Source organism: Thalassophryne amazonica, chromosome 1 (genome assembly GCF_902500255.1).
Source record: "Thalassophryne amazonica chromosome 1, fThaAma1.1, whole genome shotgun sequence".
In the NCBI taxonomy this organism is placed as follows: Eukaryota; Metazoa; Chordata; class Actinopteri; order Batrachoidiformes; family Batrachoididae; genus Thalassophryne; species Thalassophryne amazonica.
In genome coordinates, this window is record NC_047103.1 from 3,231,130 (window position 1) to 3,258,583 (window position 27,454).

Here is a 27,454-nt window from a genome sequence, read left to right on the forward strand (position 1 = left end):
TGTCTTTCATTAAAGATATCAATGGCATCAAAGAACGTAAAAAGTCACATTAAATCTATCTCTAATCTTTCTCACTGAACTCTGATCTTGACTAAGCTATACTATACATGAGCTAATGTTTGCCAGGTATTTAGATACTGCAGAGACACAGGAAGGAAGTGGGACTTTTGGAAGGTCCATAGGTTTTTGGACATACGTATCCTCCTGCTCCATCCCCTTCTTCACAATGAATCTGTTGATGTGGTTAATGTTAATGTGGTTAACGTTCTGGAATGGCCATCTCAGTCCCCAGACCTGAATATTATTGAAAATCTGTGGTGTGATTTTAAGCGGGCTGTCCATGCTTGGAAACCAACAAACCTGAGATGTTTTGTAAAGAAGAATGGTCAAAAATACCTTCAACCAGAATCCAGACTCTCATTGGAAGGTATTTTAGGGCGTTAGGTAGGCCCTACAACACAGACAAAAGTTCCTCAGTGAATCTTAAATTATGTCAGCTAGTCATTCAGAAGTTTTTAAAAAGCCATTTCTGTCAATTTCTGGAATCTCCAGTGTCATTCAAAAAGCCATTCATCTCGGTGTATGTAAAGTAGTGACCCTCCAAAAAATCTGACCTCAGGACTGGGAACCATGTAAAAATGATTTTAAACAAGTCCATATGGAAATAAAGTTCCTACACTGTTCAATGATTACGTGGACTGTCTGTTGGGTCAGGTTGGGGAAAACGGTGATTTGGGTGACTTCACGGACGAGGCTGTGATCTTTGCAGAGTCACTGGATGCTCTGATTGCAGCACTTAAGAAGCTGAATGAGGAATCAGTGTCAAGATTTGAGATTGTCCTCGATCAACATTATACTGGTATGTAAAGGTTTGGGCACCTCTGATAATTTTCATGATTTTCCTTTATAAATCATTGGTTGTTTGGATCAGCAATTTCAGTTAAATATACCATATAGCAAACACACTATTTGAGAAGTGAAATGAAGTTTCTAGTATTTACAGAAAGTGTGCAATAATTCTTGAAACAAAATTAGGCAGGTGCATAAATTTGGGCACCCCAACAGAAGAAATACATCAATATTTAGTAGATCCTACTTTTGCAGAAATAACAGCCTCTAAACGCTTCCTATAGCTTCCAATGAGAGTCTGGATTCTGGTTGAAGGTATTTTGGACCATTCTTCTTTACAAAACATCTCAGGTTTGTTGGTTTCCGAGCATGGACAGCCCGCTTAAAATCACACCACAGATTTTCAATAATATTCAGGTCTGGGGACTGAGATGACCATTCCAGAATGTTGTACTTGTTACTCTGCATGAATGTCTTAATAGATTTTGAGCACTGTTTAGAGTCATTGTCTTGTCGAAAGATCCAGCCCCAGAACAACTTCAACTTTGTCACTGATTCATGAACACTGTTCTCAAGAATCTGCTGATATTGACTGGAATCAGGGGCGTAGCACCAAATTCTGGGCCCTACGTACTAGCCAAGACCCCCCCCCCCCCCCCCCCCACACACACTGTTATGTTCTTTTTTATTAACACAAACACCAAATTTCTAATGCGTAGTCAAACCAGGTCTAAATCATGTATACCTTAGATCACACCTGGGAGTCACAACCCTTTTTAAAGTTGGGGGAGCAATATTGAGTTGGGGGGTCTCCCAGACCCCCCAACTCAATATTGCTCGCTTTCAAGCTCACCTCTCTTTTCAAAGAATTTGGTTAGCAGCTGCTTCCCCTCATTTAGTTTTCTTTCCCTGTCCTTTTTTCTCTTCTTTTTTGAAATCCGGACTTTGATTTTTTAGGAAAGACATATTTTATTTCAGTCTGAACACTAGGGCTGCAACTAAGGATTATTTTATTAATCAGTTCATCAGTTGATTATTTTTTCAATCTTTTTTTGTTGTTGTTTTACTTACAAGTGAGTTTTGCCATTATTTCTTTGAGTTATTATTAAAAGGTCTTTGTCGTCATCAACGTTTGAGCTTGTAACAAAGTTATGTTATATTCTCATCAAAAACATACCTGGAGTAGTGTTTAGTTTTATTTTGCACATACATACATCACCGACACACCACAAAGAGATTTCCATCAGGTTTAGATGCCTACAGCAACTATCTCAACCACTGACAACATATTACAGCAAGAGTCCACTAAAGTATTTTAAAGGCCTGACTAAAGTGTAATATGTTATATTTAATAAGATATTTTCATGAAAAAGACACAAATGTGCAGTTTACTGCATTTTATTTTTTTTCTTGTGTAAAAACACAACTTAGATGTGGTTTGACCAAAAGAAATTGTCATTAAACTTAAATAAAACAGGGATGAAGTGGAGGTTTAAGAGTCACTCTGTGTTCACAGGAAACAGTTATTTCTATATTTATTTATTTATGTTCATTGTTAGTTGGTTTAATCTTTTCTGTTTTGCTTTATCAGATTCTTTTTGTCTGTTTCTCTAAAACTGTATTGTGGCATTATTAGTTATTATTACTATTATTGTTGTTGTTGCTATTATTATCATCATTGATATATAAATAAAAATAAATGAATAAAATATTACAATTTGTAATACATTTGACTCTTTTACAACAAATGCTGAGCCATAAATTATTATACAGAAAACAAATGTGCAGACAGCTGCAACAGCTTAATGCTAACTTCAACATTGAAAACTCCATAGACATGCTAACGCGTTAACATCGGTCCCATTTTTAAGTTATAAAATACATCTATCAACTGTTTCAGAAGACCATAACAGGTCAGATTACCATAAAAAGGTAAATATTACTCACAGACATATGCTCTTTGGGGTCTTAGTGGAGAAAAATTAAGATTAAGAATCACTGCTTCAATTGGTTCAAGGTTCAAAGCAAAGCCGTGCTGCAGAAACGGTTGATTTATATGGAAGAAACAAAACATTTGCAGTAAAACATTTGAGGTTATTTAACAACTAATTGATGACTATGTGGTCTGTCCATAAATTAACGGTCCTTTTTATTTTATTTTTTTAAATTATATGGATTTCATTCATATGTTTTTATGTCAGACATGCTTGAACCTCGTGCGCATGCTTGAGTTTTTCCACGCCTGTCGGTGACGTCATTCACCTGTGAGCACGCCTTGTGGAAGGAGTGGTCCCGCCCCCTCGTCGGATTTTCATTGTCTGGAAATGGCGGAATGAAAAGGACTTTTTTTCCATCAGAATTTTTTCAGAAGCTGTTAGAGACTGGCACCTAGAAACCATTTAAAAAATTTATCTGGCTTTCAGTGAAAATTTTACGGGTTTCACAGAGAATAAGGACTTTAACTACAGCTTTAAGGACCCCTTTAAGCACGGTCGGTGCGCCGCGCTGCGAGCTGCGATGATGCGGCACAAACCACTGGATCATTTCTAAGCTGATGGCTCTGTGGATACGAGACCGTCGTGTGCTCTTTCTCTGGTTATCACAAGACCTGGACATCAGCCATTTTCCGGCAGATTTCACTTTTAACAAGAGATTTTGTCATGGAAAGCCGCGTGGAGGCTTCGCGCGTCACGACCGATTCGCTGATGAAGGGAGACAAAGGAACACCTCCGTTTCGGAGAGTTAGAGGACAAGTTGGGACATGTCTATCTCGGCTTTCAGTGCTTACCAGTCGAGTGAGTATAAGAGAACTTGTGGAGAGCTGGACATGTCACCGACAGGCGTGGAAAAACTCACGCATGCGCACGAGGGTTCAAGCATGTCTGACGTAAAAACATATGAATGAAATCCATATAGTTTTTGAAAAAAATAAAAAGGTACGATACTTTATGGACAGACCTCGTAAATTAGTTGACAACTACTTTAATAATCGATTAAATCAATTAGTTGTTTCAGCTCTACTAAGCACCTCCTCTTTCTGTGAGATCCCGTTTGGGGTGTGTGTGTGGGGGGGGGGGCAGAGTGTCGCCTGTGCACCTGGACTAAACCATTGTACAAATGTGCAGGGGTGGAAGGGCCCTCAGAGATCTTTCAATATTATTGTTAGAGCAGAATTATGTTTTGCAACATTTATACATTCATTCTAATTATATACTTTTACAACATGAATTGTATGGACATTAATATAACATGCAACACAAAAATGTATTTAATGCCAGTTTTTTGTGCCCCCCCCCCCCCCATGCTCTGGGCCCTGGGTACATGTTGTACCTGCTTGTCTAAATGTGCTTTAACATACCTCAAGCGACTGTAGCGTGTACGCAGAAAAGGCTTCCTCTTCTTTACAGCATCATACAGCATCTCTTTGTGCAAAGAGCACTGTATAGTTGAACAATGCACAGAGACACTATCTGCAGCAAGATCATGTTGTAGGTTTTTGGAGCAGGTCTGTGGGTTGACTATGACTGTTCTCACCATCCTTCGCTTCATCTTATCTGAGATTTTTCTTTTCCTGCCATTTCGGGCCTTAACTAGTACTGTGCCTGTGGTCTTCCATTTCCTCACTATGTTCCTCACAGTAGAAACTGACAGCTGAAATCTCTGAGATAGCCTTTTGTATCCTTCCCCTAAACCATGATGTTGAACAATCTTTGTTTTCAGGTCATTTGAGAGTTGTTTAGAGGCTCCCATGTTGCAACTCATTAGAAGAGATGCAAAGAGGGGAAACATCTGCAAATGGCCACCTTAAATACTCTTTCTCATGATTTGATTCACCTGTGTAGGGAGGTCAAGGGTCAATCAGCTTACCAAACCAATTTTGTGTTCCAATAATTAGTGCTAAACGTATTTAAATCAATAAAATGACAAGGGTGCCCAAATTTATGCACCTTCCCAATTTTGTTTAAGTAATTATTGCACACTTTCTGTAAATCTTATAAACTTCATTTCACTTCTCAAATATCACTGTGTTTGTCTGCTATATGGTATTTTTAACTGAAATTTCTGATGCAGACAACCAATGATTTATAAAGGCAAATCATGAAAATTATCAGGGGTGCCCAAACGTTTGCATACAACTGTAAGATTCAGGCTTTTAATGACTTCCTGGACTCTGTATGTGGTGAAGTTGTGGAGACGTTCACTGATGTTGGCAGTGACATACATGTCTCAGGGTCCTTGGCCTTTGAGATCGAGTGGGGCCAGTGAAGATCTTATGGAGTCATGAGGTCACTGGACAGAGGTGTTTGGTGATGTCTTTGCAGGTGAAAGGTCTGTGTTTAGGGTCCTGGGGCTGCCTCTATTGTTGTATGGTCGTGAGACTTAGACACTAACCTAAGATGACGACTGGATGTTTTTAAATGGTAAATGGACTGCATTTATACTCAACAAAAATATAAACGCAACACTTTTGGTTTTGCTCCCATTTTGTATGAGATGAACGCAATGATCTAAAACTTTTTCCACATACACAATATCACCATTTCCCCCAAATATTGTTCACAAACCAGTCTAAATCTGTGATAGTGAGCACTTCTCCTTTGCTGAGATAATCCATCCCACCTCACAGGTGTGCCATATCAAGATGCTGATTAGACACCATGATTAGTGCACAGGTGTGCCTTAGACTGCCCACAATAAAAGGCCACTCTGAAAGGTGCAGTTTTGTTTTATTGGGGGGATACCAGTCAGTATCTGGTGTGACCACCATTTGCCTCATGCAGTGCAACACATCTCCTTCGCATAGAGTTGATCAGGTTGTCAATTGTGGCCTGTGGAATGTTGGTCCACTCCTCTTCAATGGCTGTGCGAAATTGCTGGATATTGGCAGGAACTGGTACACGCTGTCGTATACGCCGGTCCAGAGCATCCCAAACATGCTCAATGGGTGACATGTCCGGTGAGTATGCCGGCCATGCAAGAACTGGGACATTTTCAGCTTCCAAGAACTGTGTACAGATCCTTGCAACATGGGGCTGTGCATTATCCTGCTGCAACATGAGGTGATGTTCTTGGATGTATGGCACAACAATGGGCCTCAGGATCTCGTCACGGTATCTCTGTGCATTCAAAATGCCATCAATAAAATGCACCTGTGTTCTTCGTCCATAACAGACGACTGCCCATACCATAACCCCACCGCCACCATGGGCCACTCGATCCACAACATTGACATCAGAAAACCGCTCACCCACATGACGCCACACACCGTGTCTGCCATCTGCCCTGAACAGTGTGAACCGGGATTCATCCGTGAAGAGAACACCTCTCCAACGTGCCAAACGCCAGCGAATGTGAGCATTTGCCCACTCAAGTCGGTTACGATGACGAACTGGAGTCAGGTCGAGACCCCGATGAGGACGACGAGCATGCAGATGAGCTTCCCTGAGACGGTTTCTGACAGTTTGTGCAGAAATTCTTTGGTTATGCAAACCGATTGTTTCAGCAGCTGTCCGAGTGGCTGGTCTCAGATGATCTTGGAGGTGAACATGCTGGATGTGGAGGTCCTGGGCTGGTGTGGTTACACGTGGTCTGCGGTTGTGAGGCTGGTTGGACGTACTGCCAAATTCTCTGAAACACCTTTGGAGACGGCTTATGGTAGAGAAATGAACATTCAATACACGAGCAACAGCTCTGGTTGACATTCCTGCTGTCAGCATGCCAATTGCACGCTCCCTCAAATCTTGCGACATCTGTGGCATTGTGCTGTGTGATAAAACTGCACCTTTCAGAGTGGCCTTTTATTGTGGGCAGTCTAAGGCACATCTGTGCACTAATCATGGTGTCTAATCAGCATCTTGATATGGCACACCTGTGAGGTGGGATGGATTATCTCAGCAAAGGAGAAGTGCTCACTATCACAGATTTAGACTGGTTTGTGAACAATATTTGAGGGAAATGGTGATATTGTGTATGTGGAAAAAGTTTTAGATCTTTGAGTTCATCTCATACAAAATGGGAGCAAAACCAAAAATGTTGCGTTTATATTTTTGTTGCGTATATATAGCGTGTTTCCATCTGCATCAGATGCTCAAAGTGCTGTAAACATCAGTGCCTCACATTCACCCCATACAAGACACCCACTACACACCTTGAGCAACTAGGGGATTTAAGGACCTTGCCCAAGGGCCCTTAGTGCTTTTCCAGTCAGGCTGGGATTTGAACCGAGGATCCTCTGATCTCAAGTCCAACGCTTAACCACTAGACCATCACCTCCCTTTTGGTACCAAGTGTTTCAAAAGAATCCTTGGGTAACTCTGGAATGACTTTGTATCAAACAAGTGGTTACTGAAAGACACTAAGATCAGGATGATCCCTTGCGTTGTGTGGCCCGTTTCTCTGTGCCTGATCCAGCATGGAGGTGCCTGAGTGTGGAGAATCCCCGCTGCTGTAAAAGGCCAAGGGGATGTCCACGTTTCACCTGGCTGCAGCAGACAGATTGTTATTTTTGAGATGCGGGAATGGACCGGCTGTCTGCCTGGGTAGTTGCCACCCAGGACCCGTGGTGGTTCTGAGTTGTTGTGGATGCAGCAAAGCACAGCACCAGCGCATGCACTCAGACTTCACCTGACTTGAAAGAAAGTTGACATATCTACTATTATAAGCAACAGAATGGCTGTGGTCATGTCATAGGTTACTTAAAATGGAGCAATATCTCCATCTGGTGGACATTTACCATTGATGCAGGTACAACAGAATTCCACCAAGAGGTCGAGTTGTTTGATAAAATGAAATATGCGCAATTGGGAAAAAAGAGTTTGAATGTTTTTTTGCTTTGGTGGACCTTGGTGTTATGGTCAAACTCAGAGTCCGACGAGTCCACCTGGTTCTGTTTGTTCTGGTCTGCAGGACTCTCTCTCTCTCTCTCTCTCTTGCTGCTCGTTTTTGCCACTTCACAATATCATAAAACAAACACTTGCTGTTTCTGTGATTTCTTAAAAAAGGTTCATGACATGTTAAAGCTGTTTATGTTCTTTGGAATAAACACGTTCACTGTTTGTTTGAGAATCAGCTCAACATTTTCCACCAGAAGCCTTAAAAGCTGCAGGAGGCCTTAAATCCTGATCTGTCTCAGACGGACAGGGTTTTCTCGCTAATCACGGAGACAGAAGTTTATTAAGCGTACCTCTGGGACAGTGTGTGCAGCAGCTGTCGGCGGTTTTGTACTCTCAGTTTGTTTGTTTTGTAGTTCGGCTCCTCTGTGAGTTCTACCAAATCCAGAGTCTGCAAACAGTATTTTATATGATGTAAGACAAAATTCTCAATAAAGGTTAGTGCTTTAGTTCCTGAGTAATCCTACAAACGGAAGCACTGATAAATTCACTCACCTGACAGACTTTGACGAACTGTTTGTCATTTCCTGCAGCCACGACAATGTGTCCGTCTTTGGTTTTGAAGCCCTGAAAACAGCGAGACAACACAAAGCACCGTCAAAAACTACACAGGGCCACCTGGATGCTAACTAATAGGCTAATACGTAAAACACTTTCATTCCTCCAAGAAGAAAGGTGAAAAGTCTTTGTTTGACGTGTTTGGAACGTCAACCAAACCTTTTAAATCCACAGTGAAACAGCTGAATCAGTTTTTAAGATGACTGTTCTCTGTCCAGCTTTGGGACTCCACACATCACTCTCACTTCTCTTGCACTTCCTTCACTGCTCATATCTCAGCTCCAATCATCAATGCTGGCCTTATACAACCCCTGGCAAAAATTATGGAATCACCGGCCTCAGAGGATGTTCATTCAGTTGTTTAATTTTGTAGAAAAAAAGCAGATCACAGACATGACACAAAACTAAAGTTATTTCAAATGGCAACTTTCTGGCTTTAAGAAACACTATAAGAAATCAAGAAAAAAAGATTGTGGCAGTCAGTAACGGTTACTTTTTTAGACCAAGCAAAGGAAAAAAATATGGAATCACTCAATTCTGAGGAAAAAATTATGGAATCACCCTGTAAATTTTCATCCCCAAAACTAACATCATCCCCAAACATCCTTTCAATTGTCCAAAATATCAACATAAACTTGTGCATTTATTGATGATGTAATGACAGCCATCTCCCCAGTGCCTTTACCTGACATGCAGCCCCATATCATCAATGACTGTGGAAATTTACATGTTCTCTTCAGGCAGTCATCTTTATAAATCTCATTGGAACGGCACCAAACAAAAGTTCCAGCATCATCACCTTGCCCAATGCAGATTCGAGATTCATCACTGAATATGACTTTCATCCAGTCATCCACAGTCCACAATTGCTTTTCTTTAGCCCATTGTAACCTTGTTTTTTTCTGTTTAGGTGTTAATGATGGCTTTCGTTTAGCTTTTCTGTATGTAAATCCCATTTCCTTTAGGCGGTTTCTTACAGTTCGGTCACAGACGTTGACTCCAGTTTCCTCCCATTCGTTCTTCATTTGTTTTGTTGTGCATTTTTCAATTTTTGAGACATATTGCTTTAAGTTTTCTGTCTTGACACTTTGATGTCTTCCTTGGTCTACCAGTATGTTTGCCTTTAACAACCTTCCCATGTTGTTTGTATTTGGTCATCAGTTTAGACACAGCGGACTGTGAACAACCAACATCTTTTGCAACATCGCGTGATGATTTACCCTCTTTTAAGAGTTTGATAATCCTCTCCTTTGTTTCAATTGACATCTCTCGTGTTGGAGCCATGATTCATGTCAGTCCACTTGGTGCAACAGCTCTCCAAGGTGTGTTCACTCCTTTTTAGATGCAGACTAATGAGCAGATCTGATATGATGCAGGAGTTAGTTTTGGGGATGAAAATTTACAGGGTGATTCCATAATTTTTTCCTCAGAATTGAGTGATTCCATATTTTTTTTCCTCTGCTTGGTCTAAAAAAGTAACCGTTACTGACTGCCACAATCTTTTTTTTCTTGATTTCTTATAGTGTTTCTTAAAGCCAGAAAGTTGCCATTTGAAATGACTTTAGTTTTGTGTCATGTCTGTGATCTGCTTTTTTTTCTACAAAATTAAACAACTGAATGAACATCCTCTGAGGCCGGTGATTCCATAATTTTTGCCAGGGGTTGTAATCTGTTTCAATGGTATAACTGTTAGAATGGATTAAGCAGTGGGTCACCCCTCTGAGTCTGGTCTGCTTGAGGTTTCTTCCTGAATATCACCAGAGGGAGTTTTTTCTTACCACTGTCTCCTGTGTTCTTGTTCATGGGGGTTGGTGAGGTTAGACCTTACTCATGTGAAGCACCTTGAGGCAGCTTTGTTGCAATTTGGGGCTACATAAATAAAATAAATTGAATAATCCGAACCTTTGACCTTTGCCTTAATTGTTATGTCACACAGCACTCCTGGTCCTCTGTTCCAGTTCAGTCGTTCCATCCAGACCGACCTCTGTAGGTTATTTCTGCTCTCACTCATCCTACAGATTTAAATTTTTCCACCATCTCTCTCTGCAACCAAACATTTAAGTGCCAATCTTCTTGAAACCTCAAATATTGTCTTTTTAATCCTCAACCTTCTCTGTTCTTCTAGTTTCCTCTGGTGATGCTGAACAACACAATATCATCTGCAAAAAGCTGCACCAGGGGGCTGGTTCTTGGAGGTTACTTGCACACTGGTGCTGATGTTTTATCACTCAGTGGTCTCCTGCGTGGTCATAAATGGTAAATGGACTGCATTTATATCGCGCTTTTCCATCTGCATCAGACGCTCAAAGCACTTTACAATAATGCCTCACATTCACCCAGATGTGAGGCTGCTGCAATACAAGGTGCTCACTACACACTGGGAACAACTAGGGGATTAAGGACCTTGCCCAAGGGCCCTTAGTGATTTTTCCAGTGAGGCTGGGATTTGAACCAAGGATCCTCTGGGCTCAAGCCCAACACTTAACGACTAGACCCTCACCTCCCCCCAGTCATCTATGTCGTGTGCTGGAGCAGCAGGCTGAAGGCAGCTGACACAAACTGACTCAACAAGCTCTTCAGGTGAGCTGGCTCAGTCCTGGGGGTTGAGCTAGAGCTTGCGTGCCAAACCAGTCGATCACGATCGACCGGTCGATCGTGGGCTGAGTTCCAGTCGATCGCATGGAAAAAAAAAAATCTGTCACTGGACTCGAGAGGATTTAGTGCTGCTATAACAGACTGATGCAGCAGGTGGCAGCAATGCACCAACAAGGACGCCGGCTGCCGTTAAACACCAGAGTAGAAGAGGAGCTCTTCTTCTATGGTGGATAAGAAAAATTATAATTTTGATCCTGTATTATTTTTTCATTTATTCGAATGGCAAATCCATCTGTCTTATCTGCAATGTAAATGTGGCTTTACTGAAGAAAGGGAATTTGGAGTGGCATTTCATACGATTCACATGAAATACGATGCTAACTTCTAATGCTAACCCGGCTAAATCCCCTCTGCTCGGTCAAAAAGTCCAGGAATTGTTGGCAAGTTGGCAAGCAGCACAATGATTCATGGTCCATAAATATGAAGAGTGACGAATGTGGAGAACAAGACTGCAGTGTTCTGTTCGGGCCAGGAGTCTGAGGACACATTTATTCTGTTCGCAGTTGGAGGAGACACACGTGCTGCACACAGACGTTAGGTGACTCAGCAGAGGTAAATTTCTGGAATGTTCAAACCATGCTGAATATGCACAACTTTTGGATTTAAAAGCAAATTTAAAATCAAATGAGAGGTGCTATCAAGCAGGTTGCAACAGTGTGACCTGCAGAACTTTCCACACATGGACACAGAACTCGAGCACCAGGACACAAAGTGGGCGGAGCCTGAGAGTCCACGTTATGATGATCATGTGCAGAGCATCTTGTCACAATTTGACAGGCGCTTCACTGACTTTGCTTCCAAAGAGCCTATTGTCAGTTTTCTTTGTTTTCCATTTGGGGAAAATATAGATGTGGACTGTATATCGTCCAAAGTGGCATCACTCTTCAACCTGGATCCTCACACTGAAAACTGACATTGAGTTCAAATCCAGAGCAACACCTGACATGAATGTCCAAATCTGGAATCTAATGCAGACAGAGTGTGTCTGAGTGCCTGCTTACGGCTGCACTCAGCTCCTACTGTCCGGACTATGAGAGACCAGCTTCCTCCTCTCGGGACCAGAAGTCCCACTAAGGCAGGGAACAACTTTTCCAACTTGAGGCCAGTCCTAGGCCTACTTGTGCTTATTCGTTTCCACCATGAACATTTACTTCAATGATGCATTATTATTGTTAAAACCTGCCAGAAAATTGTGTTATTATAGTGGTGCACAATATATTGCAGCTACACTGTGGCGTTCCATATGGCTCGGTAGATCTCGATACACTGTCAACTTTAAAAGTGGATTTCGGTTCAAAAAAGGTTGGGCACCTCAATTATTCAAAATAAATTTGTTGTACTTATTGTATTAAAAAAAAACATTGTTCACTTTACTGTTTCTCTGCTCTCGTGAAATAATTTCCTTTGGGATAAATAAAGTTGATGTTATCTCATCTTCCAACCCAGGTCCTCAATCCCTCTCATGTGTCCTGAACAGTCTTTACAGATGTCTATAAATGGACTGCATTTATAAAGCGCTTTTCCATCTGCATCAGATGCTCAAACCGCTTTACAATAATGCCTCACATTCACTCTGATGTCAGGGTGCTGCCATACAAGGTGCTCACACCACACTGGGAGCAACTAGGGGATTAAGGACCTTGCCCAAGCATCCTTAGTGATTTTTCCAGTCAGGCTGGGATTTGAACAGAGGATCCTCTGGGCTCAAGCCCAACACTTTAACCACTAGACCATCACCTCGGTGTCCACTCTTTGCTCAGAGTTGCTCTCAGAAGTTCCTGGATCACTCATAGGCTAAAACTCCTTGCTAGGTATCTTCAGGCTAAGTTGGGAGCTCTCTGAGAGGACTCGGAGATTCCTTGTGAATGCAGGTTAAAGCCTTTGTGGGGTTTTCTGGACTTCTCTACAAGCTACCTGAATATACATCAGTCACTCCCCTACTTGACATCAAGCCAAACTGCTCCTCACCTGCAGCCTTCTCCGCCATTAGCTCCTCACCTGTGGTAGTGTCCTCCTTGAATATCCACCATGTCCTCACAGATGGACATATTCAGACTATTACTCCATTTCTCTGGACATATTCAGACTATTACTCCATTTCTCTGACATTTCCTACTGCTCACAGACCCTCTGCATCTCATCCCACAGCACATTTAATTCCCAGTGTTCCTGAAATCCGACAACATGCCACTGATGTTGGTTCCTTTCCAGTCTTCATCTTCTTCACTGCCTCTTTTAATCTGTTCCTCCTAATTCTGGTTATCAAACCTTGATTTGTCACTCAGTTCTCAAATACTGCCCTGGATTGTTCTTCATTTTGATACCTTTTGCACTCAAGGCACAAACTATGAGAACAAGACAGAAATGAGTAGAAACGATGACCAAACACCTGTGCCGAGGTCCACGTGTAAGATGATCCTCTGCAGGCTCTTTGGTGCCAATGAGCAGGTGGACACATTCAGCCTATTTATCACAAGAAAGTGGTTCAGATGAACCTTTGCTGATCCATAATCACAAACGGACGCAGCTTCATGTGTGAGCCTGAGGATCATGTGGTGACTTGTGGAGTTCCTTCATTACTCTTCTCTGACAAAAGTGTCCTTGAGAAGGACACCTGATGGACTCAACCCAATGAAATGAGCGAGGGTTCAGGAGGCCAACCAGCTGTTAAAACCACAACAGCGCATCGACCCCTTATGTAAGTGAGAACACAACGATGCAAAAGAAGATGAGAATCTGACACGGCTTCAAACGTTTAAAGGAAAAAGACTTCCAGTGTCTTTGTGGTCAAGATGATGCATTAAAAAAAAACATGACTGAGGGACATGTGGATGAAGTTACCTTAGGACTCTCTTAAACTCATCCACCTCCTCTTTACACCCCTTTCTTGCACTTTTACTCCTCTTCCTGATTATCCCCCGTATCTTTATCACACAATACAAAGTCTTCACCACATGAAGAGAGGACAAAGCTGCTGTCATACTTCACACACTAACATGTCCACAGTCACACCGCTAACCCTTTAGTCACACGCCACAACGCGCCCACAGCTAACCGCTGCCTCTTTTTCACCCCTGCCCCCGAGACTTGTGGGGAGCGCATTACACTTGGAGACGACAAGACAGTCACACAGAGTGAAAGGTGGGCGGGCCGTAAGAGCAACATCTGCCCCCTGCTGGTCACACCTCAAAGACTAACCACAAAATCCTGTGTGGGGAAAAAAGTAAGTGTGGAGGAACTGAAGCTCTTCCTGGTGGAAGCGAGACTGGAAACAGTACTGACCTGCTGCAGTCTGGATCAGTTTCATTTCACACCAACACTTTTGTTTTCTGGTCCCAGATACGAGGACAGCTTGAATGAATCCTCCAAGAACTCAACAAGTACCAACGACAACGAGGTAAACTGTTTTTAATTAATGGGAGCATTGAAAACCAGAACAGAGACGCTTTCACCAGAGAGAAAATGAACCAGAAGATAAAATATGACAAAACAACAAAGACAACAAGAGCTCTGTGACCCCCAACACCCACCCACCCACCCACCCACTTGTTTTTAAAGTGACGATTGTTTTTTTTTTAAGTACAATTATCTCCCCTTGTCATGAGGTCACTCACCATCTGTGGTTCAGTGACCATCAAGGGAACACAGCAGTTCATTCCTCTAAACCTACACCTCATCCCACAGCAGGCCGTCTTTGACGGATCATTGGCTACCCTGAGTGAGGAATCAGAGGGTCTGGGTTTGTGATGGCCCTGGATCCCGATGAACATCCAGGCTTTTGGTGACTTCCTGGACTCATCCGTCTGAAGTGTATCTGTATGTGGTCAAAGTGTTGAACTTGTAGAGACATTCACTGATCTCAGCAGGGACATTCATCCCTCTGAGATCCAGAGATCTTGCTGATATCTTTGCAGGAGAATGAAGGTCCAAGTCTTTAGGGTCCTGGTGCTTCCTGTCTTACTGTCTGCTTGTCAGACTTTGACTCTAACCAGTGACCTAAGGTCACTGCAGAAGACTGCCCCTCCCTGAGCCTGGATCTGCTGGAGGTTTCTTCCTGTTAAAAGGGAGTTTTTCCTTCCCACTGTTGCCAAGTGCTTGCTCACAGGGGGTCATTTTGACCGTTGTGGTTTTTCTGTAATTATTGTATGGCTTTGCCTTACAATATAAAGCGCCTTGGGGCAACTGTTTGTTGTGATTTGGCGCTATATAAATAAAATTGATTTGATTTGATTACCAACCTTGAAAAATGTATAAATACGACCCAATCCAGAGCCCGTGGATCCCCAAAGGCAACACATTAGTTATATATAACTTCATAAAAACAAAGTAAAGCCTGTATTCCTCAGTCTTCTTCAGTTTTGGGTTCAATTTCAGTGATATTACTGGTTATGAAAACTGATTCACTGCTGATCAAACAGATCCTGAAGCAGCTTCATAAGGCAAAGAAAAAAAGATTAACACTTTGACATTTTATAGTGAGATTACTGATTTATTTCTAATAGACTGGTTGCAGTAGTTTAAAGCGAGTCCTCGGCGTTCACCTGCGGCCACTTGGGGGACGTCTTTATTTTGACCTGAAAACTGACGGATGACTTCCAGCGCTAATGTTTCCCTCACAAAGCCAAAACCACAGAACACCAATAATATTGTTCTTCAGCTCTCATCATCTCCGGTCAAACGGCTTTTATCTGCAGCCCCGGGAGAGCAGGGCATTGTGGGTAAGACCATTCACACGGGAATTACATCCGAATGTGAGACAATAAAGCTCTGGCTGGTGAGAATCCGCCACCACAAGAATGGAGTGGCGGCGGCGGCGGTGTTCAAGGCAAGAAAGGAAACATCTGTGCGGCACTTTCATGTGCGCGTCCACATGTGAGGCTGAAAGCTTTTCAGGAACCCGCCAAAACGCCAAGCGGCCTCAGGCTGAGGGTCACAGCAGCTGTGAACACGGACACACTCACATGCTGCTCCTGGTTACGACAAATGAACAACTGTTCATGAAACCGGGTCAGAGGTCTGGTCTGAGCTACAACAGAAACCAAACTGTTCTGACATGGCTGTTGATGAACTGGAGTGGTTTTTTGCCCGTGACCTGTCCTGGCTCTTCAACCTGTATTCAGTGGTGGGCACACTTCCGATAATCTGATAACAGATAATTATCGAAGATAATGTTTTCATTATCGGATTAACTTTTTAGATAACTTTAAAAACCATTATCGGACTAATTATCTTCCAATGCATTGTGGTCCGATAAGTTTTAGACCGATAACGTAGCAAACAAAACTGAACAGCAGCAAGCATTTTTAAAATTTAAAATCAGTTGAGACCTACCAGTTGAAAGTTTCTTAAGAGATGTACTGTTCTACCCTCTACAAACAGATGTGAGCTAGTTTCAGGAGAAACCACTCTACCCTCTGCAGACAAAGGAGAGCTGGTGACCAAAAAAAAAAAAAAAAAAAAATCATTTCCTTTAACACCATACTTATATGCTGGCAATATCACCCAAGTCATCCAGAGGCATACATTTTTAACTTATGGTTCAAATTTTAACCAAACTAATTTGGATAAGTTATTTAAAATTACTGTCATGCCTGAAGTTTTATAAAGTGAAAACATCAGATATGTTTTAGTTTTAAAGTAATGCGCTAATTTTTAAGGATTTGTGAGCACATGCTGTGCCCAGCAGTGCATTATGGGTAATCTCAGTATGTTCACGACAGGACAAATGCATTTCAGACACTCTGTTCAGGGTCCATGGACAGCAGCATTAAACTCTTGTGCCTAAAACTCTCGTGAATATATTCTCTGGGTTTATAGACATTATTGTATTTGCGTTTGTTAAATTCCACGCATCTTAAATGTAGCAGAAACGGATTATCTGGAATTTTGTTTTGGCAAGTTTCAAGGCCTCTACTGCCATCTACTGGCCAGTAGTGTTCATGGCAGTATTCGCCCTAAGTACTAAGCGTCTGGACGCCAGTAGATGGCAGTGTTCTATTTATTTTGACCCTGGTTATATCAGATGGTTGTCAAATCAACTTTTTGGCTTTGCAAATGGCTTTTTTTTTTTTTTTTTACAAATTAAGTTTAAAAACAAAACAACAACAACAAAAAACATTACAAGACAGCTCTGCGGTGTTTGCACAGACACAGTGCGAGAGGTTGGATGCTTGTAGCTCTTCAGCAGCCAGACCAGAATAATATCAAACAGGTTTGCTTTTCATTCGACCATACGATCGGCGATCAGGAGGTGGTCGTGAGATGTTGAACCGGTCAACCACAATGTTTCCATTCCGGTGAGGCAACTAAAAGTAGTCGGCTATAAGCAGGCGGCGTGCTGGCAGCTAGCAGCTTAGCATAAGTAACAGGACCGAGCTTATTAACCATTATGGGGCCAAAAAAGAGCGGCACAGAGACATCAGAGTCAAACATAAGATCAGTCCCTTTAAGCATAAGTCCAACCATTGAAAAGGAGCTAGAGGACATTAAGAAGTCTCTGAACTTTATAACACTGGACATGCAAAACATATCGAACCAACAAAAAACAATTATAGACTTAATGGCCCAAGTGAATGAACTGAAACAGCAAAATATGGAGAAAGACATGAAGATTGAAACTCTTGAAAATAGAGTATCAGAGCTTGAACAATATTCCAGGATAAACGATCTTATGGTTACAGGCCTTGACATCAAACCAAGAACTTATGCAAGAGCAGTAACCAACCAAGAGGAGCCTACTGACAAAGACCTGGAATCAATGGAGCAGCAGGTGGTCACCTTCTTTGCTACCAAAGGAATTAGAATGAACACGCAGGATATAGAGGCATGTCATCTGTTGCCCCGAAAAGACAAGCAACAAAAATCAGCAATAATAGTAAGGTTTGTTAATAGGAAACATAAGTTAACCATATTAAAGCAGGGAAAGAAACTTAAAGGGACCAAGGTATACATAAACGATCATCTGACCAAAAAAAATGCAGATATAGCTAGAAAAGCCCGTCTACTAAAGAAACAAAACAAAATCCAAGGAACATGGACCTCTAACTGCAGAGTTTACATAAAACTATTAGGTACACCGGAAGAAGCTAAGGTACTATGCATTAAAGAAGAACATGAACTGAACAAATACAATTGAAAAATGAAATATAAATAAGAAATCTAGATAGTTTTACCTTCAATTCAAAATGACAAATTAAACATTAACAATTCCCTGCCTATAGAGGACAAAACCAAGAAATGCAATTTAAAACTTTTGAATGTAGTGAATCTAAAATGCAACATGTTATAGATGAAGTCGACCCGGATATAAACTTTTATAATGACATAAATGATGACTGCATGTATTATCAAGACCAGCAAATACCAACTCAGAATAAACCTAATGAGATGTTGTCAATTGTCCACTTCAATAGTCGCAGCCTTCATGCAAATTTTGAAAAGATAAAAGATTACTTGAACCAATTGGGTACTTTGTTTAATGTATTAGCAATTTCAGAAACTTGGATAAAAAATGATGAAACAAACAACTTTATGTTAGAAGATTATGAGATGTTTGCACAGAGCAGAAACAAAAAAAATGGAGGTGGTGTGGCATTATATGTTGATAAAAACTTACATGCAAAACAGATTGACAACATGACATTGGCTATTGATGATATTATGGAGTGTATAACAATTGAATTGATAATGGAAAACAGAAAAAATATATTGATTATGTGTGTTTACAGATCTCCTGGATCAAGTATTGAAATGTTTACGGAACTAATGCATAACTTGTATACGAAAATGGAACATAAAGATGTTTTTATATGTGGGGATTTTAACATAGATTTATTAAAAATGAGTACACATAAGCCTACGGAAAATTTTATAGATACTATGTATAGCTTGTCATTCCATCCATAAATAACTAAACCAACCAGAATCACTGCACAGAGTTCATCAATAATTGATAATATTTTCACTAACATATTAAACAATGACATTTCCAGTGGCATATTAATAAACAATATAAGTGACCACTTACCAGTATTTTTAACTATGAAAATAAGTTATAACTATAGGAAAGCCAAGAAAAATATTAAGATTACTAATTTCATAAGAGTAAAAACAAATGAATCAATAATGATATTCAAACAAAGTCTATTAAAACAAGACTGGAAAGTAATATTAGATGAAACTGAGGTTAACTCGGCTTATAACACTTTTTTGAATAAATTTTTGACTCTCTATGATCAATGTTGCCCTGTGAAATCAATCCAAATCAAACAACAAGCTAAAACCAACCCATGGATGACAAGCAGTTTAATTAATGCCTGTAAAAACAAAAACTGGCTATACAGGGTATTTATTAAAGAAAGAACAATCGAAACAGAAAATAAATATAAAATATACAAAAATAAGTTGACGTGTATTAAGGAATTGTAAAAAGATGTATTATAAAACACAACTAGAACAAAACAAGGGAAATATTAAAGGTCTCTGGAATGTAATAAATAGTGTCATCAGGAAAAAGGAGAACCGTAGTACCTTGCCGGACTATTTCATTGACAGTGATAAAAAGATCTATAACAACGAAGAGCTAGTAAATGCATTTAATCATTATTTTGCCAGAATTGGCAGCTGAAATAAAAATGCCATATTCAGCCTCAGAAATAGGTACTGAACAAGTAAACTCAAATTCATTATTTCTATCAGCAACAGACGAAATGGAAATAATAAACACTGTTAATGAATTGAAGGCAAAAAAATCAGTAGATTGCAATAAGTTGGACACTACAATAATTAAACAAGTCATTAATGAAATTGCAAAACCTCTAAGTCATATCTATAACTTATCTTTTATTAATGGAGAGTTTCCAAGTCAAATGAAGATTGCCAAAATTACACCTATATATAAAAGTGGAGATAAGTATCTATTCTCAAATTATAGACCTATATCTGTGTTATCTCAATTCTCAAAAATTTTTGAAAAACTATATACAGTACGGTTAGATCAATACATTGAAAAGTTCAAGATATTAAATGATAAGCAGTATGGTTTCAGAAAAAATAGATCAACAACTTTAGCTTTAATTGATTTAGTGGAAGAAATAACAAATAATATTGATAAAAAGAAACATACAATGGCAATCTTCATTGACTTAAAAAAGGCGTTTGATACTATTAACCACAACATATTATTACGTAAATTGGAAAAAATTGGCATAAGGGGTATTGCACTAAATTGGCTCCAATCTTATTTAAACAACAGGCAACAATATGTACAAATAGGAGAATATAAATCTTTGTTTAAACAGATACATTGTGGAGTTCCACAAGGGTCCATTTAGGACCTAAACTTTTTTTAATTTATATTAATGACTTGCAATTCATCTCTGAAAAACTGAAATTTATCCTCTTTGCTGATGACACAACGATAGTATGTTCTGGGGAAAACCTGGAACAACTTGTGATCGAAATGCAAATAGAAATTATTAAATTAAAAAATTGGTTTGATAGTAATAAATTGTCACTTAATATTTCAAAGACAAAATTAATGCTCTTTGGAAACCGAGAAATGAAAACAAAGTAAATCTTAAAATTGACATGGTTCCTATTGAAAGGGTTAACCAACATAGATTTTTAGGAATAATAATCGATCACAGGATGTGCTGGAAACCCCACATTGCTAGCATACAATCCAAAATGGCCAGAAGTATTTCCATAATGGGGAAAGCCAAACATTTCTTAGATCAGGAGTCCTTATATATTATTTATTGCACATTAATATTACCATATATTAGCTATGGCATTGAGGTATGGGGTAATACATATAAAAGTAATGTAGACACACTTTTTAAGTTACAGAAAAGGGCAATAAGAATCATCCATAATGTAGGCTTCAGAGATCATACGAGTACACTGTTTTTACAATCCAAAATACTAAAATTTAGAGATCTTGCAGAATTTAAAACTTTACAAATTATTTTTAAAGTGAACCAAAACCTATTATCAGATAACCTCCAAAAACTGTTTAGTGAAAGAGAGGGAGATTACAATCTAAGAAGGAAATATAATTAAAAAAAACAGTGTGCTCGTACAACAATGAAACAAATGTGCCTTACGAGACATGGGGTGGATTTATGGAATAATCTAACTGAGGACATCAAAGTATGTACTACAGTACATCAATTCAAAAGAAATTTAAAACTCAAAATATTAAAAAATATGAAACTGAATAACATAATTCTTAGTATACATACAGGTGTGCATGTTTGTGGATCTAAACTGTTATATTATTTGGGCATGACGAACGTATGGGAAATATGAATGCACACGAGTTGCCCATGATACATGTGTGTGGGGGAAAAAAAAATTAATATATCATCAAGTTTAATCGAATATAGGTAAATGTGCGTGCATGCATGCATGGGCTGGGTGCCCATGGGTGCATGTATGTGGGTTAAAAGTGTTATACTGTCAAATCTCATTGAATCTAGTGTGTGTATTGGTGTATGCAAGGGTATGTGTGTATAGAGGTAGTGTATTTATGTAAATACATGTTGATATGTATAATGCAAGGTCTGTGTTTATATAGGTACATATGAGCTCAAAAGTTGTTTATTTATTTATTTTTGTCCGCGTAGTCGAAAATAAAACATGTGAAAGGGGGTAGAAAATATAGGTTTTACTTCATTCTACTCCCTTTGAGTAATGTACGGATTTTCAAAGATGAATGTGCGCAATGTACACTCAACAAAAATATAAACGCAACACTTTTGGTTTTGCTCCCATTTTGTATGAGATGAACTCAAAGATCTAAAACTTTTTCCACATACACAATATCACCATTTCCCTCAAATATTGTTCACAAACCAGTCTAAATCTGTGATAGTGAGCACTTCTCCTTTGCTGAGATAATCCATCCCACCTCACAGGTGTGCCATATCAAGATGCTGATTAGACACCATGATTAGTGCACAGGAGTGCCTTAGACTGCCCACAATAAAAGGCCAATCTGAAAGGTGCAGTTTTATCACACAGCACAATGCCACAGATGTCGCAAGATTTGAGGGAGCGTGCAATTGGCATGCTGACAGCAGGAATGTCAACCAGAGCTGTTGCTTTTGTATTGAATGTTCATTTCTCTACCATAAGCCGTCTCCAAAGGCGTTTCAGAGAATTTGGCAGTACATCCAACCAGCCTCACAACCGCAGACCACGTGTAACCACACCAGCCCAGGACCTCCACATCCAGCATGTTCACCTCCAAGATCGTCTGAGACCAGCCACTCGGACAGCTGCTGAAACAATCGGTTTGCATAACCAAAGAATTTCTGCACAAACTGTCAGAAACCGTCTCAGGGAAGCTCATCTGCATGCTCGTCGTCCTCATCGGGGTCTCGACCTGACTCCAGTTCGTCGTTGTAACCGACTTGAGTGGGCAAATGCTCACATTCGCTGGCGTTTGGCACGTTGGAGAGGTGTTCTCTTCATGGATGAATCCCAGTTCACACTGTCCAGGGCAGCGTGTGTGGTGTCGTGTGGGTGAGTGGTTTTCTGATGTCAATGTTGTGGATCGAGTGGCCCATGGTGGCGGTGGGGTTATGGTATGGGCAGGCGTCTGTTATGGATGAAGAACACAGGTGCATTTTATTGATGGCATTTTGAATGCACAGAGATACCGTGACGAGATCCTGAGGCCCATTGTTGTGCCATACATCCAAAAACATCAGCTCATGTTGCAGCAGGATAATGCACGGCCCCATGTTGCAAGGATCTGTACACAATTCTTGGAAGCTGAAAATGTCCCAGTTCTTGCATGGCCGGCATACTCACCGGACATGTCACCCATTGAGCATGTTTGGGATGCTCTGGACCGGCGTATACGACAGCGTGTACCAGTTCCTGCCAATATCCAGCAACTTCACACAGCCATTGAAGAGGAGTGGACCAACATTCCACAGGCCACAATTGACAACCTGATCAACTCTATGCGAAGGAGATGTGTTGCACTGCATGAGGCAAATGGTGGTCACACCAGATACTGACTGGTATCCCCCCCCAATAAAACAAAACTGCACCTTTCAGAGTGGCCTTTTATTGTGGACAGTCTAAGGCACACCTGTGCACTAATCATGGTGTCTAATCAGCAACTTGATATGGCACACCTGTGAGATGGGATGGATTATCTCAGCAAAGGAGAAGTGCTCACTATCAGATTTAGACAATATTTGAGGGAAATGGTGATATTGTGTATGTGGAAAAAGTTTTAGATCTTTGAGTTCATCTCATACAAAATGGGAGCAAAACCAAAAGTGTTGCCTTTATATTTTTGTTGAGTGTATAAATGTTTTTAACTTGCTCAATAAAGTATTCATCATCATCATCAAGATGTACACTACATGATGCAGGACGCGCGATTAACCTGAAACTCTGTCCAAACATTTCTCACACAAATGAAAAATCATCTGAAAAAGTGCCAAAACTCGCACAGTGTAAAGCCAACATTTATGTGTCAAGACAATATTGACAAGACAATACATCATAAAACGTGCGCACGGCACTAATAAGAGCGCACATTCTCTCCACATGCAAAACATTTTGCAATGACACTTCCAGGGCTCCATAAAAATGCCTGTTTTTACAAATAAAAAATGGAATATTTTACAAAAGCACATTTATCTGTGAACACCAACACAGGACACACGTAACATTAACGTGTTGGTTTACATAATGAATGACTGAACCAATCAGTGTTTAGCAGAGGCACATTTACCCAGAATCCTTTGTGATCTGTCTGTTTTTGTTACAAAACCTCAGAATTAGTGCATTATTCAACATTAAAAGATATATGTTATATTTTAACTTTGTACAAATGACAGAATTGACATTAATGGAGTTATTCTTGTTCACGAGTGAGGGACAGATGGAACGTGAGATCGATAGATGGATCGGTGCAGTGTCTGCAGTGATGCGGTCGCTGTATTGGACCGTTGTGGTGAAGAGAGAGCTGAGTAGGGGGGCAAAGCTCTCGATTTACCGATCGATCTACGTTCCGATCCTCACCTATGGTCATGAGATTTGGCTCATAACCGAAAGAACGAGATCACGAGTACAAGCGGCCGAGATGAATTTCCTCCGCAGGGTGGCTGGGTGCTCCCTTAGAGATAGGGTGAGGAGCTCGGTCACTCGGGAGGAGCTCGGAGTCCAGCCGCTGCTCCTCCACGTCGAAAGGAGTCAGTTGAGGTGGCTTGGGCATCTTTTCCGGATGCCCCCTGGACGCCTCGCTGGAGAGGTGTTCCGGGCATGTCCCATTGGGAGACACGCTGGAGGGACTACATCTCTCGGCTGGCTTGGGAACGCCTTGGGGTTCCCCTGGAGGAGCTGGGGGAGGTGTGTGTGGATCGGGAGGTCTGGGTGGCTTTGCTTGAGCTGCTGCCCCCACGACCCAACTCCGGACAAAGCGGGAGAAATAGATGGATGGATGGATGGATGGAGTTATTCTATCAGTATTCACACAAAACCATAAGTCAGGATGCCTATATTTTTCAAGACCTCCGCCTGACCGGAGCATCGTGATTGGTAGAGAGCTAGGCTTTGTGGCTGTTCTCAGGGTGCTGTAGCTGTGTAGCTTCCAAAAGAGGGCAGCATGTTCAAACACAGAAGTGCTGACTCATTATTTGAGTCTTATGTTGCTTTTTGTGCTTCCAAAAGCGATCGTGGTGTTAAAACTCAAATTCAGCTTGTTAGCAGTTGTAAATCTATCACTTACAATACTGGAATTTATCGGTTATCGGTTATCTGTAACTGATACATTTTTGGGTGGTTTATCGGTTTATCTTTATCAAAGATAACTTTTCAGTTATCTGATTATCTGTTATTGAAGTTAATTTTTTGGTTATCTGTGCCAACCACTGCCTATATTCAATTGAATACACCACAAAGACAAGATATTTAATGTTCAAACTGATAAACTTTATTGTTTTTGTGCAAATATTTGCTCATTTTGAAATGGATGCCTGCAATATGTTTCAAAAAAGCTGGTACAGTGGTATGTTTACCACTGTGTTACATCACCTTTCCTTCTAACAACACTCAATAAGCATTTGGGAACTGAGGACACTAATTGTTGAAGCTTTGTAGGTGGAATTCTTTCCCATTCTTGCTTGATGTACGACTTCAGTTGTTCAACAGTCCGGGGTCTCCATTGTCGTATTTTGCGCTTCATAATGCGCCACACATTTTCAATGGGCGACAGGTCTGGACTGCAGGCAGGCCAGTCTAGTACCCGCATTCTTTTACTACGAAGCCACGCTGTTGTAACACGTGCATAATGTGGCTTGGCATTGTCTTGTTGAAATAAGCAGGGACGTCCCTGAAAAAGACGTTGCTTGGATGGCAGCATGTGTTGCTCCAAAACCTGGATGTACCTTTCAGCATTGATGATGCCATCACAGATGTGTAAGTTGTCCATGCCATGGGCACTAACACACCCCCATACCATCACAGATGCTGGCTTTTGAACTTTGCACTGGTAACAATCTGGATGGTCTTTGGATGGTCTTTTTCACAACAAAAACAGTTTGAAATGTGGACTCATCAGACCACAGCACACTTTTCCACTTTGTGTCTGTCCATTTCAAATGAGCTCGGGCCCAGAGAAGGCGGCGGCGTTTCTGGATGTTGTTGTTTGACTTTCACTTTGCATGGTAGAGTTTTAACTTGCACTTGTAGATGCAGTGACGAACTGTGTTAACTGCCAATGGTTTTCTGAAGTGTTCCTGAGCCCACGTGGTAAGATCCTTTACACAATGATGTCGGTTTTTAATGCAGTGCCGCCTGAGGGATCAAAGGTCACGGGCATTCAGTGTTGGTTTTTCGGCCTTGCCGCTTATGTGTAGAAAGTTCTCCAGATTCTTTGAATCTTCTGATTATATCATGGACTGTAGATGATGGAATGCCTAAATTCCTTGCAACTGAATGTTTGAGAAACATTGTTCTTAAACTGTTGACTATTTTTTCACGCAGGTTGTTCACAAACTGGTGATCCTCCCCTATCTTTGCTTGTGAACGTCTCAGCCTTTTGGGGATCCTCCTTTAATACCCAATCATGACACTCGCCTGTTTCCATTAACCCTGTTCACCTGTGGAATGTTCCAAACAGGTGTTCTTTGAGCATTCATCAACTTTCCAGTCTTTGTTGCCCCGTCCCAACTTTTTGAAAACGTGTTGCAGGCATCCATTTCAAAATGAGCAAATATTTGCACAAAAACAATAAAGTTGTATCAGTTTGAACATTAAATATCTTGTCTTTGTGATGTATGCAATTGAATATAGGTTGAAGAGGATTTGAAAATCATTGTATTCTGTTTTTATTTACATTTCACACAACGTCCCAACTTCATTGGAATTGGGGTTGTAGTTGATCTTTGACCTCAACCTTTAAACACCACAAAACAGGATCATTTGTTTCCACAAGAGCCGGTGTCGCCGATCGAACGGTCCCCCCTAAAAAAGCGGTCACCCTGCCTTCACTGTGCATGTGTCATCAGCCGCAGTTCGCCGATTATCACCTTGTTTTCTGCTTCAAACTGCCTCCAGTCATCATCTGTCTCAGCAACAGATATCTGAAGCTTTTCTACAACAATCATTTCCTGTAATTCAACATTCTTCTCATAAAAGACAGAGAATGATAGAGAAGCACCGCAGCCAGATGAGCCACTGCTGTGTTCACTGCGCCTCCGTCATTTCAAAGCGTCAGGGTTTTGCCTCGTTTCTGCTTAAAACACCCAGATTAGACACTGTGTGAACAGCAAAGTGGAGTTAAAATCAGGATTAGAGTTCTGAGGAACTGCCCCAGTCCTGGTATGCACCACCCAAGGCAGACACTCTTCCAGTAACTTCTACCTGCTGCAGCCGGGTGAACATGGGCATCTCCTTCACACTGGTAAAAATGGGGGTGTGTCCTTGACCAGGTGAAATGGGGGTGTGTCCTTGACCTGGTAAAATTGGGCATGTCCTTGACCTGGTAAAATTGGGCGTGTCCTTGACCAGGTGAAACCTGACAAACCCATCCTGGGCTCTCCATCCTTATTTTGATGTTAACACGTTATGTCATTAATTTTTTTCTCCCCTCCCCTCATTTGCTGTCCTCTGGGTAGGCGTGTCTTCAGACTATTTGACCTGGTTCATGGAGGGCGGGGTCAGCATCTTACCTGATAGGGTACGATGCTCTCGTGTGCCGTCCCCCAGCGCCGAGCCTCCTTCCCCGCATTCAGATAGTTTGCAGCAATATGGCTGAGACATGAAACCTGAAGCAGAAACAGAGAAGGCCGGAGGCATTAAATCAGAGCTGTCGTCGCCCTGTGCTGACGCTGGAGGTCATCGATCAGTCCACTCTCCTTCCTGAGAGTTACAACATCTCTGCTCCGCCTCCCCCTGAGCCTTCAGACCGCCGGTGCTGAATTTACAGGCAGGCGAAAACCTACAGCAGGAGTTCCTGCATGTCTGGCGGACAG

The 27,454-nt window shown here is 41.1% G+C and overlaps 1 protein-coding gene across 1 annotated transcript in view; it reads right to left on the bottom strand.

Annotated features, from left to right (window-relative positions):
- Nucleotides 1–27,454, bottom strand: part of sugct (succinyl-CoA:glutarate-CoA transferase) — a 137,699-nt gene that overhangs the window by 78,550 nt on the left and 31,695 nt on the right. Inside the window, exons 9-11 of the mRNA XM_034184309.1 lie at nucleotides 27,152–27,247; nucleotides 8,235–8,306; nucleotides 8,033–8,130 (exon numbers count right to left, since the gene is read on the bottom strand). Of these exons, the coding sequence (XP_034040200.1) occupies nucleotides 8,033–8,130; nucleotides 8,235–8,306; nucleotides 27,152–27,247 (266 nt within the window). The remainder of the gene's footprint in view (nucleotides 1–8,032; nucleotides 8,131–8,234; nucleotides 8,307–27,151; nucleotides 27,248–27,454) is intronic.